General features: G+C 43.0%; 1 protein-coding gene across 1 annotated transcript in view; it reads right to left on the bottom strand.

Moving 5' to 3' along the window:
• The window catches only part of BMP7 (bone morphogenetic protein 7), a 47,267-nt gene extending 34,034 nt beyond the window's left edge, over window positions 1-13,233 (bottom strand). The window contains exon 1 of the mRNA XM_074843320.1: window positions 12,717-13,233. Within this exon, the coding sequence (XP_074699421.1) occupies window positions 12,717-13,233 (517 nt within the window). The remainder of the gene's footprint in view (window positions 1-12,716) is intronic.
• Window positions 13,234-15,022: the final 1,789 nt, after the last annotated feature.

Here is a 15,022-nt window from a genome sequence, read left to right as displayed (position 1 = left end):
CAAAGGAATGTGCCCATTTCTGCACTGCCCATGCTAAGGGACAGGAGTAGAGAAGTGACCGCACATTGGCCTCTTAAGGCTCATTCATTTCATTTGCATTAGACTTCCTTTCATCTACTGAACAGCTGCCCAAATAAATAACATAAATCTAATTAATCCTCCTTTAATATTGTATTGCCACAACAATACCAGCATCCCCCCACATATTCCAGAGTGTGGGTCTACACCTGCACAGGCTCTCTGGGAGGAACACGGCGAGAGGTGCCAGCACAGGGAGTCGAGCCTTTTCTGTGGTTTACTGTGATAAAAGGAAAATAATTCAAGAATCAGTTTTCCAGGTTTGAAACCATATGACTTACTGGATTTCTCAGCTGAAATCCCAGATTCTGCTTTTGTTGAGAAAGTAGTTTGTGGGATATTACAAAATAAGCAGTTGATATCAGACATGCGGCCATCAGATAAGAATCTCAGCCTTTGATTGTAATCAGCAAAATTTCAACTTGGAATGTATACACTGCGAGCTGTGCCATAAGACCTCAATCGGCTGGACCTTTTGAGCTTGTCTATGCAATAACAAACATCTGTGCCTTTCTCGGTCAGGCAATGCGGGGAGATTAGGGGGCAACAAACTATTCAGGCAAAAGGTCCATCTGCCCTGAAGGGGAAATCCCTGTAAGAGCAGAGCTCCTCTTGCATCCATACTGTTACATCTCTTGCTTATTTTTCAGGTGTTCTGTATGTGGGAGGTCCAGTGATATTAACACAGTTTACAAACCAGGATTATTAGATAGAAATACAGTGTTTGGAGGGATGGGAGGAAACATTTTGGAAAATGATTAGAGACTTCAATTACTGCTTAAAAAGATACTCCAGAGTGCCCTTCCTTGTGAAAGTGGGACTTTGTGACCTATTTCACATTTTTTCTTTGAGATCATCATGTTTCTTCTGTGCTGCCAAGATAGCTGTGATCAGGTGGGGCACGGAGCAACAGCCTCCTGGGCTTGAGACACGGGCACTGGAGAGGAGGTCACTGCCCAGCAGTGATCCTCACTGTCCTTTTGCCTGGGATGGGACTCGTAGCTTATGTGTATGATGTTTTTGCTTTCTAGGAATGTCTGCTGTGCAACACATCTATTTTTATTGAGAAACAGGCAGGGGGCTGTTTATTCTTTTAATAACTTGGTATATGGGCCTCAGAACTATGAATATTAAAGATCTCTAAGTTGACATCCACATATATTTCTGTTAGTAGATGTGAAATGCTAGCGTCTTAGAGTCATGGCAAGTTTAAACTATTATTTCAGAAATGTCCTCAGGAAGACATATCTATATATACACACACATGAATAGAGTGTGTGCATGTATCTGTCCCCTTTACACTTTAAATGTTGGTGGCCAACGCCCCAGGCGTAACAGCATCTGAAGGTTAGGAGAAGATTTATTTTCAGTTTAATTCCCACCCACGATCCCTATTATACAAGAGGAATTTTTTTTTTGGTACAAGATAAGCCCATCGGTGACATCAGCAGCACCTAACCCCGCATACCACACTGCGAATTGCAGGGCTGGATTCCTGACACTGAGCCTCTCACTAGGGTTGGGCCATCCAGGCCTCCTGAGTCAGCCCCTAACAACAGCATTTTCTGTTTTGTTTTGGTTTTTCTGTGTCTTCGAACGCAATTTTGCAATTGCAGTTCTGGGGTAAAAGATCAGCTGTTGTAATACACCCTCATGTCCTCACATCGGTTTGGTATGAATGAAGGGAACGCAGTTCACGTCCTGTGGTGTGCAACTGTTAAAAATAGCACAGAAATGAGAGTATGGCACTTCTGAAGGCATCTCTCAAGGAGCAGGAACACAGATCATTCTTCTCCAGCTCAATCTCCTGCCTGCTAGTCACTACTCTCTTGTTGGATTACAACTGCCAATGTGGGGAGGAAAGACTTTCAGTGTATTAGACACACTTGACTTAGATTTTCCCCCTCGTCGGTAATAATTTCAGTGAAACAGCTCTCATCTCACAATTGTGGACTAATGAGCAAAATGACAGTTACTGTTTTCTAAAAAAATATTTGGGGTGTGCTTGAAAGCATTTCTGCATCATTCTGGATTCTTTCATGCATTTCTGTATTCCCTGTGTCAGGTTTTAATGTAGTGTAATGGTCAGAGATTTCTGTGGATATGGAGTCTAATATTCTTGTAATTTGATTATAATGCATGCCACTGAGTTGCAGGAACTATAGTATTCAGAGGTCAAAGTTGTGTTCACACCAATGAGAGAAGTTTTACACCACATGTCTGATCTGCTTCTCCTTTTCACCTGTCTCGGGAGACAGATGATTCATCACATAGTGCTGAAATATCTTCATCTTCTGATTTGGGCCAAGATTTAAAAGAATGGTTACTCAAAAGCTTATTTTTGAGTTGAAGAGAAAGATCTGTGCTGAATGATTCTTTTTCAGCTCTTCTCTTCTGCAGTTTATTACAAGTATATTTGTATAATTAGGGGGCCCAGTAGTAATGTTGTTAAAATACAAGTGGGCACATTTATTGTTTCCTCCAAAAGGAAACAACCAATCTCCAGCAGTTCTGGTTTTTCCCTGCCTCAACTGAACATTTACTGCTTTATGTAGCTAGCAGATTGTGAGGCTAAAGTTACTTCTTTTTTTTTTTTCCCTTTCTATTTCTTTTTGTTAAAAAAAAAAAAACAAAAAATGCCCTCCTTTCTCTTAACAAATGCTGGATTTTTTAAGGATATGGTCAGAAAGGGGAACTTATACTCAGCATGATGTTTATAGTGCCACACAAGCTTCAGGAAAAGTGATGTGCAGTACTCTTTATTAGCACCTAAAAAGTCCCTGTGGGATTATAATTACTGCACAGTAATAAACAAGTAAAAGTAGCAAGATTAAAACGTTCACAATATTTTTAGTGATAGAAGCAATTAAGTTTTAAGCTTGAGAATCAGGGGAGGAGCAGCTTGCTAGCATCGAGCATGTGGGTAGAACAGATACAATTAGGAACTTATTCCTGTTAGCAGTGAATGATTATCATTCATGGCATTATAGATACTTGGCTGATGTAAATAAATTGTTAAAATATTGATACAAAAGTATTTGAATACTACTAAATTGTAAGCACCAGAATTCAGAATTTCTAAATTACACTAATTTTTAATCTTCCATTTAAATGATAAACCTGAACTTGCTTTCCCTCAGGGTGCCCAAGGACTCATTAAAGTCGATGGGCATTTCAGGTTCACAAGCAGTGAAATACTACCAGCCCTGTTCCTAATCCTTACTCAGTAAGAAACTTGTCTCTCCATCGGAATTGTAAGTCCCAACTACTGATGCTGTATTATTTTATGAGCATTTTTTAGTAGTTCTCCCAGGGTTCTTCTGGTCTCTTTTAAAAAGTTTTACTGCCACTGTGCTGTGGGAAGAACAATTGGTAAAATCAGAGGACGGGGGCAGCCCCACCGGTGCCAACGAAACGAGGTGACTGAAGGCAGGATTTGGCCCAGTGGCTCTAGTAACAGAATCAAAGCTCAACCTGATTTACAGCTCCCCAAACTTGGTACAGACACTGTGCCAGCTCCTCAGATGGTGTCAACTGTGGTGACTTCACTGCTGGGGTGGCCTTGTGCCAGGTTGCTCCAGCTGAGGATATTGCCTGGTGACATCAGTGGCTTTGCGTGGAGGTGTAATTCAGACCAGCATCGCGCGCTGGGAGGTTGCAGCCTAACGAGAGGAAACTTTTTGCTCATTTGAAAGGCAGTTGTGCACAACAGGCAAAACTTTAAAAAATGATGAGCTGCGAGATTATCAGCCTGATCAGCGTGACAGTGTTCCTTCTTCATAAAGAGCCTAAGAAGGCACTTGCTCCTTTTAATCATTATTTAAGGGAAGCTGTGCCTTCCCTCTCCCCCTCCCCCTTTTTTTTTTTAAAGGAAGGTAGCTTTTAAGAGCTTGCCATGAAGATCTAAGTTAAAGGATTTTCTCTACTACAAAGCCTTCATAGTTTCCCAGGCCAGGTGGACCCGATAGCACTGACTGCATACTGAAAAATCTCATCCCCACCCTTCAGGCACTTTAATTGTAAGCCTTTCCAGATACACTGGATAAACACTGTCAAAATGAACCTGAAAGGGTTGTTGTTGTTGGTTTAGCCCTTAAATAATTATGAGTTTGTTTCTCTAATTACAACATAATCTTGTTTAAACTTGGCTATTTGCAGTATCTTTTAAATGAGGCAGAATCAGAAACAGTGAAAAACTTTACAGTTCTTCTATTTTAAGACAAGGAAAAAAGAATTTTTACTCCTGTAAAATTTAATTCAACCTGACAACAAACGAGTCTGACTTGGAAGCTACTGCGGTAGGATAAAGATGATAAAAGAATAGCGTGGGACCTCTCAGATGCAACAGAAACTTAATACTCTACGGATAAAATTTTTCAAACAGTTTAGAAATAGTTTAAGGTAATTTATGGGAAGACTTGAGTGACAAAGCACATTACTTGAAGTGCCTTTCCTTCACTAGGCACTTTCTAAATTCTTTCTCTTTCATTTCTTTACTCTCAGGAGACTTTTAAATCCAGTCAACCAAAACAACACTTTGTTTGTTGGTATAGCGCAGGGCTGGCACAGATGGCAGACACTGCACCTGTTCCAATAAAATGGAAAATTGAGAGATAAACCATAGCAGTCATTAAGAGGAATCTACTGAAACATGAACAATTTGTATTTTGAATATCCTCCAGGAATAAAAGGAGAAACACATAAACAGACCTTGTTTTCACCACCATCAGTTTAAAATAAATTTGTTTAAAGGGAACTTCACATTTGTTTCATGTAAAAAGACAGTACATACTACTAAAGAAATTATGATTGTGCTTAAATTTCTTTAAGAAAGCAAATGATTTTATCTAGCTACTCCTATTCTTTTAAAGAAAAATTATCTGTTGGCAGTTTTAATCAAAATCAGTTAATCCCCCTATTCCTTAGTTGTGGTAGCTTTTTCTACTTTTACATTTTCTCAGGATGAATAATATCACATTCTTACAATCTAATTCAGAATGATCAGAATAGCAACCTAAATAAAAGTCCTGCTCATCTATTAATAAATAACTAAAGTTGTGGGAGGTGTAGGGCACCATAGAACTGTTTGGATAGTTAGCAACAAAATTCACTGCAAAATAGTTTTTTCTAGGCAGAAGGAGTATGCTATGTAATATCTGATAGATTTTTACAAAATCTTAAATGAGAAGAAACATTAAGTAACAGCTACTCAAAGGATAAATTTCTTCCAACATCTGCCTTGATCGTCAGTGGCTGTGCTGTTCAACATCCCATATATCTCTCTCTGTTTCTCTCACACATACACACACAAGCATTAAATACAAAATGTCATGAAAATTCCTAAGTATCATTTAATGTTGGCAGCCCTGCACTGTAAAGCCATTTATATAAAACTGTGGTTGGCAGCTCTCACTCTTCCATGGGAACAAATTAACATTGGCATTCCAAACACAGGAAAGTAAGGAAATTAGAAACACAGTTTATATTTGGCCAGTGCTTTGAAATACTGTACCATGCTACTGATGTCAATTAATGAAAAGCAGAATTTTGCGGAGAGGGTCTGGTTTTGAAACACATTAACACACGTTAAACATGTTTGCACAGGAACTGGATTGTAAGCATCTTGGTTCCAAAACAATAAAGCAATTACACTAAAACTTGTAGTCTCAAAGTTGCCATTAATTCAATCCACTCAATCTGGATCACTAAAGGATTTTCACTGACTTCAAGATGTAGTCGACAGAAATGTTCAAAAAGAACGTGCAAGGCACAGTATTGTGGGGCTTGCGCATACGAGCTCACACCCAAGATCCTCTTATGTTACCTTCTGTAAATCAGCTAAATCTATGTACAAATAATGGAACTGTACAACGTGTACCCAAATAAAGGGGGTATCTGCAAACTTTGCATTTTTCATCAACAAAATAAGGATTTCCAAAAGAGCTGTTTGAATTTGAATCGGTTCAATCTTTGCTACCTGCAACGTTTTTCTTAGCAAAGATGTTCACGGACAAAATCTTAAACACTTCTGTTTTTTTCACATGTACACCAAAAAAATCTAGATGGCAGTTTATCTCCTGGCACAACTCCACTGACTTTAGTGGAATTACTCCAGCACGGAATTTGGCCCCACAGTCTTTACAACACACTGTTTATTTGTACTGTGATTCAGATATTTTGATACCAGGAATCTTTCATCACTGAAGTTTCTCCATATGAAATATGTCTTGTATTAAGAAATATCAGTTTCACATTTTTGTCAAACATTATTTGTTAAATTCTGTTTGTTGCAAAGATGGGAATTCAGCTGTAGTTCAACAACGTGGATTGGGCTAATAATGATAAGCAGTGACTAATAGGAGCTAGTTCATGTTTTGATTATTTGCAGTAAAGGAAACCTCCCTCAAAAACAATTTCAAGATTAGGAGAGAAAACTGTTTGAAGCTCTAGCAGAAACTACTGCATGCTCATTATTTCAACACAGGGGCATTTCTTTGGCCCAATTCTGTTCTCAATTGTGCTAGTGTAAATCAAGAGGGAGTTTATGGGAATTACTTTGGACGTACAGTTGTATAAATGAGACCATAGGGCCAGCTTCAGTAGAAATTTGACAATTTACACCAATGAAGACCTAGCCAAGAATTTTCTCTTGGGTTTCCATTTTCCAAACATATGCGAGTGCAGAACTTTGTCCATGTGATCAGTCCCATTTACTTCAAACAGTTGTAGAATGAAAATCTTCATCCTGAAACTAATTTAAACAGCTCACTCATTTCTTTAGAAGTTTAGAGAAGAAATATATATGTATAATAGCACATTTTATTTCTTTTATATATATATATATATATAGTTAATTCATGTGAGTATTTTGATGCAGGCCCCAGAGAGGAGAACTATACCACTGGAAAAGGCTTAAAATATCGTGGTCCCTTAAGGGTGTGTATCAACAGGTAGTCTCTTAGTCTCTTTATCTGGCATGCTATCAAAATCTGCTTACTTGTGTTCTTGCTCAGATGACTTCATCCATCATTGCAACTTCTCAATGGTATTCATCAAGTTAGAACAATTTAGATACATAAAACTAAATGTGTTATCATTTTAACCACAAATTAACAGTTTCCATACAAATATTAGCATTTCCTCACTTGGTCCAAGGATAGAAGCCATAATGGCACTAACAGTATATTTGATTTAAACTAATTAAAAACAGAGGCTCTTGCAATTTAATATATTGATTTTACCAGTGGGACTTAAATCTTTTATAATAAGTGTACACAGCTGCACCGCTCACCCACCGCCACTTTTAAACCTAATCCCTGCATTCCTCCTGACAATAACATGACAGGATCCACACATCCCAGTATTAGCCTTAACCCCGGTGACACTGCCAGAATGTATTAAACTAAAACATCACAGTGTCCTATTTAAAAGGAGCCTGTCAACAGCCCTGACTAGGCTTTAATAGTTATAATCTTTTTTTTAATTAACGTTTCCAACCACTTGTGTAAACTTCTCTCACACATCTCCCCCCCTGCAATCTGAAAATGCGTTTCAAGCTTATTTACAGACAAAAACGTGACGCTTGCTTTCACGCTGCCTGCCCAGAGGCCATTACTTTGCAAAAGGAGCGATGGGGGGATGCACACACACGCACACAAGCAAATCCAATGGCAAGCGGAGCTCGGGTGGGAGCAGGTCCTGTACGCTTCACTTGTGCCTAGCTCCTGTTACAAGCATCACAAGATCTGGCCATCAAGGCTTGTCTCCTTCAAAGCACTTTACAAGCTGTTGTGTTTTGGCTTTTAAACTACAGTTCCCGGAGGGGGCTTCACCTCCCCAGGACAGCCAGTGTGGGAACGGAGGGGAGACCCTGCTTCTGGGGTAAATCCGCCGCAGAAGCGTGCGAGCAGATGGGGACAATTTCCATGTCCTTTTTCCTTGCACGAGGACATCTGTCCTCGGCTGACCGCTCCGTTCTCTGCTACCACCGCACCCGTATGGCGGAGGTAAATCGTTCCTGTTCTGTTCTGCCATTTTGCACCTGGAAGTTAGAAAAATAATTAATTTATCTCTAGAATAAGCCTGCACATTCAAAGAATACTTGCTGCACGGTCAGCGCACCTTTAGTTTGCTCCAAGCTTCCTACCTTAGCTAATCTTATACCACCAAGTGTTGCGTATATCCATACTGTCCAAAACAATTACAGGATGTACCTGTTCAGGCTTGAGAGCTTATAACAGCGCTAGGTGGAGGAGGAAAAAAAAAAAAAAAAGATGAGGGCTTGGCCTAATGTATGGACAAACCATGTGATCATGACCAGGCATCCAGGGCTAACATTTAATCTGCTTTGTTTCAAGTGGGAAATATGTGAAGATCAAATAAGTTCAAATCCAGGTCAAATATCCTTGAAAATCTTTGATTTATATAAGCAGGAAAATGAGGTTTAAAAGAAGTGATTATGAAAGGGTTACTAAAAACACAGCTGTACGCGTACTCTTATATCTGAGGCTCTCCAAAGAAAAACTGTGTGACATCTATATTAACCTTTGGCTGTACACCAATGAAGGCCTGTAGTGAGCTGGAATGCAAGGCAGCCCCTTCCAAATTTTAACACAAGCCAGGTTACAGCTGCAAATGCCTGCAGCCCGTGCTCACTTTATAAAGTATTCCCCGAAGGAAATTTTTTAACTGTTATAGAATCTTTTTCTAATACCCTACAGTGTTAAAGCCTGTTATTAAAGGGCAAAGAGATGGTTCTCTATGCCAAACACTTGTCAACAAAAAGGATAGCCAGATGGTATGAAATAAAAGGAAACTTGGGGGCTCTTCAGCTTCTTGATTTACATTAACAAAAGCCACTTTCATGTGCTCCTTCCAAGAATGACTAATTCCCCCCCCCTTATTTTTTGCCAGGATTGAACAACGTTGTTCATTTTATAATCAACCACAAGGCAAATAAACAAATTGCATATCACTTGTGCCGACTCTTTTAAAAAATATTCTAAATAAGTCTGTTTACCAAGGCAAGATTACCCACATAAGGACAACTCATTTATTTTTAGAAGAGAGGGTCTAAGCAATCTAGAGGATGTTTACTCCTTAGTTTGCTGTTTATAAACTTGAAATTAAACTTGTGCAAAAAATGCTTTGCATTTTTTTCAGTTCCTAAAATGGATCAGTTTGTAAACTGTACTTGGACAGGATCTGAAGTGAAATTCCAAATACTGAAATTATAGTAATAAATTTTATAAAATTAGCCAGTAATTAACTGACTAACTCAGTCAGACCACTGTGGCTAAATTCTCTTTTAATTTACATGTAACTTCATTCTTGACACAAATCCATTCCCCATCCATCTTAGCACAGGTGTAAGCTAAGACAAAATGTAGCCTGTGAATTAACTGGTTATAAATCTAAATCTAATTAATTGTCAAGATTTTACAGTAACATTACATGCTTAGTACAAAGCTCCCTGCAACATAACCCTGAAATGGAGCACCTGTAGTCTGGTACCTCCCTACCAATACCCAGTATAAATTCTCTGGAATAAATATACACAATATCTCCATAGAAATCAATGTGTGGTGGTTTTGTTGTTGGTTTTTTTTACTATGTAGCCCAGTAAATCTTGCAATGTAATTTTTTTTTTTTTTAGTACTTTTTTCCTCTAAAGTTGTACAACTAGATAGATGAAGAATATGAATAAAGCAAAAAAGTATTTTTGTAGATTAGCATTTTGAAGTCTGGAACAACATGTTTTATTTATTGAAATTTAAAAGTATTATTTCTTTACTCACTTTTACTTCCTCCATTCTAAAATGAAACTTTATTATGCTGTGACACTTCCTCATTGTGATGGCTCTAGTATAGTAATAAAAGCCTACCTGTGAAATGCAATGCTCAGAGAGTATCTCTTACAAAACTAGGACACAGTTTACTACAGTCTGCATTTAGCAATTCAGCTCTGCTTTAAAAGGGATCATTGTAGAAAGTCTCCAAAAACATACCAGTTCTACAATAGATCTTCTAATTTTCCCCTGAATGTCATAGAAAACTGTACATATCAAAGCAGGTGTTGTATTTGACTATATACGGGAGTTGAGTGGCTGGTCTAATTCATTAAAACGTCCATAAACAAGCCTGTCTTTGTCCTATAAAGATGAAAGACCGATGACTATAATGGGATGAAAGGTGTGCACAGTGATGAAGAAAGCTATTATAGATCTGTGTCCTTTTTAAACTCGTCCTGGCATGCACTGTTGACAAGGGAACAAAACAGTAGAGATAAACCTCTGAAATGTGCCTTGCTGGTAATAATTCCACCTGTCCTCCTTAAAACTACTGGATTTTGCCTGCACTCGTACTACTCACTGACCATGCTGACAGCAATTAAATAAGATGGTAATTCAGTATTTTGCATAAAGAACACTTTTGGATTTCTAAGCCGACTACAAAACCCAGCCTATCGAAATGAATGACTATATCCACTGTAGTCATCACATCGCATTGGGATGTCAATTATTGATTATGTAGGGTTTATACAGGTAAAACCTGCTCTATAAAAAGTTCTCACATGGAAACAGGCAATATCCAAAATGTCATTTTTATTTCACCGTTTACGGATTGATTCCAATCCTTTGTATTTAAAATAACTGGGGACATGATTATATTAATTCCTTTCATGTAAAACCTCCATGGGCTGCAGAGGTGCCTTTTCCTTACATAGGAAGCACAGGACGGGAATGCCGCAGTTTAACTGATGAGAGTTATGCAGAAAGTAACTACACTCGAGGAGCAGAGCTGCTTCCCCAGAGCTAAACTCCCTTCCATTAGGTACTTACACGTTTCATAAAGGTTCTCTCCTCTCTACCAAAATGGAAACAGAAGTGTGAATTTCGCTATCGTTATTTCAACATCCTGTGTCTTCTGTTGGGGACTCTCCCTGCGCTCTGGTTGTACATGGCGTAGGACCCAAGAACTACAGAGAACAATGTTAGCAAGATCACTCTTATCTCTGAAGTCAAATATTTGACTGCCATTGGTACTTTTGGCTGCTCAAATATTTGATTTTAAATGTATCATTGCTGATCGGCTTAAGTATCTAGCAGCGATTAGACAAACACTGTAATTCCAAATGGAAAGCACCAACGCTCTCAAAGAGCGCAGCCCCCAGGCCAGATGTAATTCAGAGCTTCCCACTGTGAAGCTGATGGTAGTTAATAAGGAGGTGCAGCTCATGCAAACTAGAGATCTCCCACAGCGTCCCCGTGTCTCCCTGTCATGCAAGAATTGTGCCGGGATGGCTACCGTGTCTAATAATTATTAACGTGTGTCACGGAGCCTTTGCAGCTACCGATCTTTTTCAGTTAGTTAAAGAGCTGGGATTAGAGAGGCGGTGATTTAGGTGGCGATTTAATCTTTGCTGCCTCGGAGGCTCCAGACAGTGGAAGCGTCCAGAACAGCGACATCCATAAAGGTGCTAATGGATTTACTGGTGATGGGGGTGTCTGTAATCCCTAGCGGGTTACGTGCCAGAGGTGGGCTCCTCTTCCTCTTTGAGCGTCCTTTTGTTTGGGACAAAGTTTGAGTTGAACTTGTTTTGGAAATACTATTTGGATTCTGGCTTGAACTTGCAGGCACCCAATCTGTACGTGTGGTGGTTTCAGAGCTGCACATGGTGAGGTCTAAAAATGGATAGAGCGAACCAGGTCTATAATTATCTATTTAAAATAGAATGCTCATCCCAACAATGCTTTACTCAAATCCGGCCAAGTCAGTCCACACGGGTGTGCAATCTACAGCAAGCAAATAAAAATCAGATTGGGCCGTGGCATCCAATTAGAGAGGCCTAGCGAGCTGCATACAAAGCATGCCAACTTTCGTATCATTTGCATAAACCCATCCACATGTGCTTGTGAAAAGAGGCAAGTTAGCTGCATAAACCGGGGTCAGCAGAAAAATCTGCAGGAGTAAATAAGGATTTACTGTGGAATCCCTCGCGAGCCATTAGGAAATGCCCCTCGTTTCTCATTAGGGAAACATGTGTGAGCAGCTCAGCCCCTTCGGCCGAGGGAGCGCGGCGCTGGGATGCTGCGGGGAACGATCGGTCCAGGCAGCGCCCGTGGCTCCGCATCCCGCAGGAGCACCAGCCCCGCGCTGGGAGCTGTGCCGGGACCCGGGGTCCTGCCTGGGTTTCGTGTCTTCCTTGGCGGTGCAGGATGCAGAACAGACCTGCTAATCGTCCTGTTCGACTCCTACCTGCAAATCCAATTTCTGAAGTGCGGCAAGTAACTATCAAAGGGAGAAGGCGACAAAGAACTTGGCGTGTCGGCGTGTGGGGTGGAGCGTGGCGAGAGCTTGTGGCTGTCCAAATGCTGTGATGGCAAGTCAGAGCCCTCTCCACCTTTCTGCCATTTAATTGCCGCCTCGCAGAGCAGTCACCTTTCCAAGGGCCGCTACCTGTCCCTCCTCGCCCCAGTGGGCTGCCACCCATCCCACCCGCTGCGGAAACAGCTCCCTACCGGGGCCACCTGCGCCACCAGCCCACTTGCCCTCCCGTCGGTGGCCGCGGCCCTGCTCTAGTCATCCCCCCGCTCCGCCCGGTCACCCCGGGGCCCGGCCGAGGGCCAGGCACTCACCCAAGTTGACGAAGCTCATGACCATGTCAGCCTCGGTGAGGAAGTTGCTGTCCTGCAGGCTGGCCAGGGGCGGCCCCTGGGTGCTGAAGATGGGCTTGTAGGGGTAGGAGAAGCCCTCGCCCTCCTCAGCGGCGGCCCCCGCCGCCCCCTCCTCCACGGACATGGCATTGTAGAGGTCCAGCATGAACATGGGGGCCGAGTTGTGCTTGCCGTGGAGGTGGGGCCGCGGGCGGTGCGGCAGGCCGAGGATGGAGAGGATCTCCCGCTGCATCTCGCGGCGCTCGGGGCCGCGCAGCCGCCGGTGGATGAAGCTGGAGTGCACCTCGTTGTCCACCGTGAAGTCGGCGAGGACGCAGCGCAGCCAGAGGGCGGGGGCGGCGGCGCCCAGCACCAGGAGCCAGGAGGCGGGCTGCCCGCGCCCCGCCGCCGGCATCGCGGCGCGGCGGCGGCGGCGGCTGCGGAGGGGCGGCGCGGGGGGCGCGGGGCTGCCCCGCCGCGGGACGCGCCCCACCGGCATGCGCGGCTGCGGAGCGGCGCGGAGGGGCGGCGCGGCCCCCGCGCTCACTGCGGCGGCCGGCGGCCCCCGCGGAGGAGCCGCAGCCCGCTCATGGCCCGCCGGCGGCGGGGCGGGGGTGGGGGGGGGCTGCCTAGCGGCCCCGGCCCATGGACGGAGCGGCGGCGGCGGCGGCGGCGGCCCGAGGCGCTTCCCCCGGCGGCGGCGGCGGCAGCGGCGCGCTGTGCCCGCGTCCCGCACGCCGCGGCGGAGCCGTGTGTGCAGCGCTGCGCGGCGGGCAGGCAGCGGGAGGTTGTCTCTGGTGGGAGGAGCAGGCTGGAAAACCCGAGCGCTCTCGCTCGCCCGCTCCAAACCGCTTGGGAGAGAAAATCCGTGTGAGTGCCTAGAGGAGGAACATCTGATCAGGTTGCTTTTCAGGATGTTTGTGGAGGCTGCTGGCTCGGGGGAGAGGGTGAGCCCGTCCCAAGCGCTTAAATTAACGCGAACGTAATTACGGAGAAGACACCCCAGGAGGGAGGGTGGTTTATGTACGAGGAAGGGGCCCAAACTCCCAGAGAGTTTATAGATGCAAGTATATCCTCTGTCTGCACAAACATGCATATGCAGGCATGCTTTTATTCTTCCCTTCCACCTTTTTTTTTTTTTTTTTTAAGAAGTACAGATGGGGAGAGACTGTCCAGGACACAACCAACAGCACTAAATTATTTAAAATGTGATGATTATATATTCACGCACGTAGGCACGTATGTCTGTGTGCATAGAGCCCCGGGTCACTTTTTCCAACTGGCAGCAGGGAGAGTTAATGGAGAAGCATTAGAAATCCGAGGGGGGAGTTATCATACAAGAGTCACAAAACCAGCAGCTTTACTTGGATTGGAACCATCAACCTGTGCACACGGGTGGTTTGTGCCATTACATATCCTGCTCTCGCTTTCCCCTTCCCTTCTGCTCTCTGGCACGTGCCTTTGTGGAGTACTGGCTTGAGATAGATTGTCAACTTTTCAAAGCAGTGACTTTTTTTTAAAAAAAAAACTGTGGGTGTCACATTTACAGTAATGGAGCTCCAGTCCTGATTAGTCCAGGTAGATGTCTACTGCAACAGTACATCATCATCATCATCATCTCCGATAAAAGATTTCTGCTTCCCAAATCTTACTTGGAAAGCAAGGGGAAGGCAGGATGGAAGGGTTTAACCGGGTCACTGTATCCAGCCCGAGGTAATTTCAGAAACCATATGTATATACACTAAGTTTATGCTGACATTAAGATTTGTTCCTTAGGCAAAGGAGGAAGAAGAGGAGCAGGGGATAAAGGAGGTCAGCGTTGGTTTTTTGATAGAGTGTTCATCTGATGTTTTCAGACGAGCAATATCCAGTAGTATCCAGCACCAGATCCTGCATCTGTTCTGGAAGCTAATATTCAGCACTTCTTTTAGCTCTTTATGTTTAAAATCCTCATGTGAACGGCAGGTAACTAGTCAAAAAAGCTGTATAGGAAACACGTAGAGTGATTTAGTGTGTTTGTATGCATGCATGTGTATCTCTTAATAACAGGGAAACTGAGGCACGGCATCGAAATGACTCACGGAGCTATTGAAATAGTGGTGGAACCAGCATTAAAGTCCCAGCTCAGTCCTAACACATGTTTAGGAATGGCTCAAGCTCTGGGAGGATGGTGGGGGGAGAGAGGTTGTGAAACCACATCCACCTTAGGTAACACAAGATCACTTGCTAAACTCACTGGTACTAATGGGGATGCTCAAATGCCACCCCTGTAGCTGCCTTCTCATTGC

The sequence above is a fragment of the Strix aluco genome, chromosome 17 (assembly GCF_031877795.1).
Source record: "Strix aluco isolate bStrAlu1 chromosome 17, bStrAlu1.hap1, whole genome shotgun sequence".
NCBI classification, from domain to species: domain Eukaryota; kingdom Metazoa; phylum Chordata; class Aves; order Strigiformes; family Strigidae; genus Strix; species Strix aluco.
This window is presented reverse-complemented; position numbering and strand designations above follow the sequence as displayed.